This window comes from Quercus lobata, chromosome 5 (assembly GCF_001633185.2).
Source record: "Quercus lobata isolate SW786 chromosome 5, ValleyOak3.0 Primary Assembly, whole genome shotgun sequence".
Classification (NCBI taxonomy): Eukaryota; Viridiplantae; Streptophyta; class Magnoliopsida; order Fagales; family Fagaceae; genus Quercus; species Quercus lobata.
Window position 1 is genome coordinate 81,138,282 of NC_044908.1, and position 7,088 is coordinate 81,145,369.

At 38.8% G+C, this 7,088-nt stretch overlaps 1 protein-coding gene across 1 annotated transcript; it reads left to right on the forward strand.

Annotated features, from left to right (window-relative positions):
- Positions 1-6,003: 6,003 nt before the first annotated feature.
- Positions 6,004-6,732, forward strand: LOC115991263 (golgin subfamily A member 6-like protein 4). The gene has a single exon (XM_031114982.1). It carries the CDS (start codon positions 6,004-6,006, stop codon positions 6,730-6,732), a length of 729 nt encoding a protein of 242 aa, XP_030970842.1.
- Positions 6,733-7,088: the final 356 nt, after the last annotated feature.

The window sequence follows — 7,088 nt, forward strand, 5'->3', positions numbered from 1 at the left end:
AAAAATTAACTCTTAATGCTTTTCAATTGGCAGGTAAGAGGATGGATGAGAAATTTGAGAGAGTGGGTTCTTTGAAGATGCGTGTTTGTGAAGGAAAATGAAAAAATGCAGAAGAAGAAAGAAGATAAAGGTGTGGAGGAAAGCAGATAAAGGAGATGAAGAAAATTGATATTTGTGAAGAAATGGGTGGATGAGAAAAAAAGAGGAAAAAAAATTAAAAAAAGAAAAGAAAACAAAGGGTCATATGTGGGTGGGTGTTGGGTAAGGGTATAAAAAACATTTTATTTAATAAAAAAATATAATTGATTATAATGATTGATGAGACTATGACAGATATACATTTCATGAAATTACCAATGCTAAGATATAATTAAATACAAGAGATACTATGTTCATAATATTTTTACAATATTTTTACAACAAATTATAGGTGGTTAGTTGTTATTAGTTCAAATTTGAACATAATACTAAGATTACTTTTTTGCTCTAACAATAATAACCAGTTGCAACCTGCCACTTAGAATTTGTTGTAAAAATGTTGTGAACATATCGTTTCTCATTAAATATAAAAGGCTTGATATTAAAATTAAAAAAAAAAAATTATGAAAGAAACTATAGTCCCTTATTTCATATTATATATAATAAAAGTTGCGCTTAAACACGATGATTGCGTCAAGTGACTTCATCAAATTGTAATTTTTTTAAAATTTTTAGATTTTAAGAAAAATATATATATAATTTTTCTTCTCCTATCATTTCTAAATGGATAAAAATCTTAAAGAACTAAATAAAAGTTATTTCACATGATACAAATCTTAATTTGATTATAGTTGAATTACACTTGCTGTGCTTAATATGTCTCCGTGCAGTTTCCTTTAAGAATTATGTATTCAAATTGAAATAAAATTATATTAACCTGAGAATTTTTGTTTAAAGTTGCAACATACCAAACATTTGCATCTATAGATTGAGCTTTGAGATGTTTGTTTCCCAGAAAAACAATGCATATGGTCTCAATTTGCAATTAATGCTTCTAAAAAAAAATTACAATTAATGCGGTGACAGATCATAAAGTGGTGATATGGGGTACTGCAATGGGGTGACAATTTATGTTCGTGGGTCGGGTTCGTGTCATGTTAAGCCATAAGTATTCGGCTATATAGGTTGACCCGAATCCGACCTGTTTAGTAAACGTGTCAAGAATCCTTAACCCAAGCACAACCTATTTATTAAATAGGTCAACTTGATCCGACACGTTCAATTTGTTTAATTAACAAGCCATGTAAAGGTCAATACAAATGACCTATGTAATAATCTATTTGATTAATATGTCATACCTAACATATATAATTTTTATCAATTCTCATATATCTAAAATTAAAATTCAATTATAACTACAAATATAGTAATAAACATATAAAAATAAACCATTAATGAAGCAATAATATCAAAATAAATAATAACTTTATAAGCTAAACGGATCAAACGAGTCAGACAGGTTCGCATATTTATTAAACGGGTCAAACAGGTTCGCATGTTTAACATTAACCCATGACTTGTTTATAAACGGATTAATTGTGTTGGGTTCACGGGTCGTGTCGGATTTTGCCACCACTAGTATTGCTTAATGCTTATGGGTCCGTTTGGATTGAGCTTATTGTTGCTAAAACTGAAAATTAAAAACTAAAAACTGAAAACACTGTAGCAAAATAATTTTTAAATGTGTAAATAGTACCGTGGGACCCATTTTTAATATTTTTTAATGCGTGAACAGTGTCAGCACAGTGCATGAACAGTGTATTTACTGTTCATAACAGTAAAATTTGTCCCCCCAAAGTCAACAAATGCGGGCCAAAAAAAAAAAAGAAAAAAAAAAAGAAAAGGAGAAAACGTGACACTGGAAACATGGACGCAGGATTCATCTGAATCCAAACGCCCTCTATATGCTCAGATGTAATAGGTTCCGTAACAATCAAATATACTTGACGTCTATGTATTATAAAAAAAAAAAAGAAAAAGAAAAAAAAGAAGAGTCTGATATAAAATTCCATTAGACTAATATTATATTAATATTAGACATATATATATACACACACTAGCCTTTAAGCACGCATTCACGTGTGTGCTCAAAGACTCTTTTTTTTGGGGGGGGGTAAAAGTTATGATTTGCATCTATTATAATTTAGAATTTTTTTAAAATTTTTTCAAAAAAATAAAAATGATAAAATTTAGAGATAAGCAGTAACTGTAATTTTTTTTTTTTTGAACTTGAAGGGAATAAATCCTAAATTTTAGGAATTCTCTTTGTGAATTCAAAATGAAATTTGTTATTTGACATTTATGACCCTATTTATAAATGAAGTCACCCTTCATTAATGAGGGTATTTTTGAACCATGTAAAAATCTAATTGAAAGAGGGGAATCCTCTTATATATAGTATAGATATATCATATAATTCATAATTTGATTACAATCCAAATTCTTCTCCTATAATTTCTAAGTTGATACAAATCTTAATTTGATTACAATCCAAATTCTTCATCTAATCCATCTACTATAATTTCTAAGTTGATAAAAATCTTAATTTAATTACAATCCAAATTCTTTATCTAATCCATCTAATCCTTAATTTTTAAGTGTAGTGTATTATAATCCAAATTCTTCATCTGATCCATCTAATCCTTATTTTTACATGTAGTGAATTAAAAAAGAGATTAAATTTAGTTGTTTTTCATCTTTGAGAAGTAAATTCAGTTGGTTGGTGCCATACAACTACAACCTACAAATGTATCTATCTAAATATTATCAACAAAGCCTAAAATAATAGGTAACATTAAAATGGCTATGGCTAGTAACTTATAGGTAAACTTCTACATTTATATTATAGTCTAGATACTTATATTTTCGTAATTTATAGAATTTGTTTGGTTGTATACGCAAGAAATTTATATAGGGTTAACACTTCTCCTACTCTACATGTTAGCAAGTATAATTAAAAGATTTTTTGTTTTGCTACTCATTTTTCAAGAATATTAACCATAATTAGTATTGTAAGGACTCGATTTCGCAACAAACCTAAACAGTGTTGGGTTCGCACGTAAAAGGCCCAGACAATATGATTTGTAGAGCGTGGGTGTAAAGAACTAGGTTAACTCCGGTCTCCCTTCCCAAAAAGTCACTCTTAAGAACGTTAAAGGTTTAAAGTTGGTACAATGAATCTCTTTCTCAGTGCTCAGGGCAACACTTTTTTTACTACTCTTCCTGTCTCCTCCTTTTCTTCTCTCTGTTCTTTTCTTTTTTCTTTCTCCATTTCGATCCCTTCTTCATGTTCCTCTTTTTGTTTATATACTCTCCTTTGCATTCCATCCTTACCGCACACGTGTAGGTTGGGTCCGGAGGATTTCTTTCTGTCCCATCTGGTATCTCCTGGAACTTCCTATGGGCAGCTGTAAGGCTGCTTCCTTACTGTTCAGGTATCACCTCCACATTAATGCGGCCAGAGGGTTGGTTAGGAGGTCATTAATGCGGGGGCAGCTGTAGTTACAGATATTTGTTGGCCTTATCTCTTTCATCTGTAATCGGTTACTCTTATCCTTTACGGTGGCCTAATTCTGGGATCGGATCGCAGCAAGACCTCGTCCCAGTCTTCCTCGGACACGATCGTCCTCGGACGCATACTGCCGAGGAGCATGGCGTCCTCGGATGGGTACGCGTCCTTGAATGGGCCTCAGGCCCTGCAACCCCGAACCAATTCTGAACCCTACGGGCCCATTAGTCGACCGGTCCCCACAACAGCCCCTCAAAATCCTACTTTTCGATTCCTCGGGAGAAAAGGTGAATTTTGACGTCATAAGCCTGCGCCTGAGCGCGTTTTGGGGGCATGCCCCTGACGCTTCAGTACCCTGATTTTGGCAGCATTTAATTCTGACCAATCCCTTGTCTCCCACGTTCGACGGTGAGATCAAAATCGAATGGCAGGGAATTCCTCTTATCTCTTGGGCGGGAATTTTACCGCTCGCAGTTCTTACAGGACTATAAAAGCATTCCCTAACTAAACCTACACCTTACCTTTGATGACTACGTGGTTCCAGAGCTCATACATCGAATCTGCCTCCTTTCAGTCCTCATTATTTTCCTGGCGATTACAAATAGTCGTACGTTGTCCGAGGTCCTCCCCTTGAACCTGTAAGTTCCTTTGAAGCTTCTACTACCTTTATTTATAGCCAAAAAGCCTTCTCTACTAAGTTTTTTAGAAAAATGGGGAAACAGAAGAATCCCTTTCGACGCCTTGTTGACTCCGAGGAAGGTATTAGAAATTTCCGTTCTAAATACAAAATTCCTCCAACGGTGGGGTTGAGGTATGCAGCCCAAGGGGAGTGGGTTGATGCCAGGCAAACCGGGGAAGTAGTTATCCCCATGATTGCCTTTATTGAGGGCGGGATGACTATTCCCATGGGTAGTATCACCAGGGGTTACCTCAACTTTTTTAGGCTATCCCCCACTCAATGTGCTCCCAATATGTTTAGGATTTTGGGAAGTGTAGACGCTCTGAATCAGAGAATGGGTCTAAAGCTAACCCATCACGACGTGAATTGGGTGTACAGCCTTCACCGCCTAGCTGACCAGGACTATTATCTCAAATCGAGATATCCTGAAGTGAGGCTAATTCAATGCCTCCCCACTTCAAATAAGAACCTAAACGAAGATTTCCTTATTTTTTCTGGAGAATGGCACGATGATCTACCTTGCCCCACAATAGAGGGAACACCAGGTGGGTGTGAAGTTATAGACTTATACTAGTTAGCTCACGAGCGTGTTTTACCTTCATTCATTATTCTTGCGTATCATAATTTTAACTTTAGAATCAACGGTTTTGCAGATAGACGCTACACAAAGCCCAATCTCAGATTAGTCAATAGGGCTAGCCTAGATAGTTTATTGAAAGCTGAAATATACGTGAACGAGGCTGATGGCCAGTTACGGGCAGCACATTTAATTCTTGGCTATACCCCTCTCTCCTTTGGCTTTCAGGCGCCGAAGTGCGTGATTAGGGCACGCGACCCTCGGCTTCATCGCATCAGCGCTGCCCACGAAGGGTTTCTTGTTCCAGAGGGTATTCCACTTCCCGAACACACACCGCTCACAGAACCTCTTTTTGTGGCCAGCGTCTCGGCGGGACATCCTTCACCCTCATTTTCCCTTAAGAAAAAAGGAACTAATAGGAGAAGGAAAGGGGGAAAAGACAAGGAAAGCATCGTAACAGTATCTGAATCCGCGGACGATTTCGGGATTTTCGATCAGCCTATCAGCCCCGAGGAAAATCCTGACGAGATGGGGATACAAAGGAAACCTCAGAAAAGCTTAATGGAACTGATGGAAGGTCCACCGGGAAAGTCTGTACCTGCCAAGACAGTACCATCCCCGGCTTCATCTCTCCTAACCAGGTCTCCCCCTCCCGTTCCTCGCCACCCCCCTCGATCATCCCAGCAATCAGCGCTGTCCGGCACTGCCGAACCAGAAAAACGCAGGGATCAGAGGGATAAAGAGGTGGCAGATGCGAGGGAGTCTCATCCCATTCGAGAGGAAGATGTCCAACGAGCTGCAAAGCAGCAGAAAACTAGGCATCCCGCTATGCGGGGCCATGAGAAGCCCGATTCCCCACATCCTGATTCACAAGCGTGACTGCCAGCTCCCATGCTCGGTGGAGAGCCCCTGCGAGACGATGCCTCTATACGGGACTACAATGGCGGCATTGGGTGTCACGTAGCCTCGGCCATAGAGGAGGCCTTATTGCTCCCAAAGGATATGGCTGAGATGAAGAATATGAGGAAGAATCAAATCATTCTTGACAACAAGCGATACTTGGGCATGGTGAGCAGCTGTCTTTTACACTGCCTCATTCTATAATTCTTACCTACTCATGCGCACTTTTTATTAATCCACAAAGCTGCCCCATCCCTCTATTTCTTACAGCTCATTCAAAATACTTTCAAGCTAGACGAGATGCTCAATGCTTGCTCCAACCAGCTAGATGGCGAAAGGAGAAGAAGGGCAACGGCTGTACAGACTTTGACCAAATCTGAACAGGATTTAGTCGACGCAAGGAAGAAACTACAGGTCGAAGAAGAAGCTCGAAAGAGCGCCGAATTGAAATCAGAAGGCTACCAGAAGCAAGCCGAGGAACAAGCAAAACTTCTTCGCGAGGCGAATGCTGAGCTGAAGAAGACTCAGGAGCAAGCTCTTGTTTTTAAGAAGCATTTAGAAGAAACCCAGAAGCTAAAGGAGCAAGCCGAAAGACTCAGAGAACAAGCCGAACAGGCGAGAAGCAAATTCGAACAGGCAACGAATGAAGCCGAGCAGAGGAGCTACGAAATTGGGGTGGCTGAAACGGAGAAAGCTTTAAGAGCCGAGGTTCCGGAGGTGTGCCGTGTCTACTGCGCGAGAACCTGGAACGAGGCTCTTAACATTGCTGGGGTTGAAGCCTCGTCTGAGCTACACAAGCCAGAGAACATATATTACCCCGAAGCGATACGCTCCTTAGCTCCTCAACCGTACCAGACTGACACTCCTCCACCAGCTATTAATCCTAATGAGGGGGTTTTGCCTCGCAATTCCTCTCCAGGAGCTTCCCCAAATAAATCCAATACTACTTCGAAGGCAGAGATGGCCTCACAAGGCTTTCAACAAGAATTGGATTCCACGGTTTTATCAGCCGGGGGTATTAATGATTGAAAGTAGAGAAGTGTATTTGTAATTTTGAATAGACACTTAATGGAGGGCTTTATCGCTTACTTTATTATCGTTCTGAGAGATCCCAGTTACTTCCACAATCTTTTGCTTTGTCGTTATAATTTTGTATGGGCTCATTTTGACCACCTTTTTCATTGCACACCAATTTTGTATCCGAAGGTTTCTCTTTTTGACTCCGTACCGGGTGTCCGTAGGACATTATTTTCATCAAGTTTTTGATTTTAGAGAAATTCATCACAATTGTGTTCATCATTTAGTACTTCAACACAGGACTTAAAAGATCAATTTCCACCGAGTTGTGGTCCGAGGATCTGGCGTAACTTAATTTCCGTTTAACA

Bases quoted from the DNA above. Each gene is read 5' to 3' on its own strand.
- LOC115991263 (XM_031114982.1), top strand. From the start codon at position 6,004: ATGCTCAATGCTTGCTCCAACCAGCTAGATGGCGAAAGGAGAAGAAGG.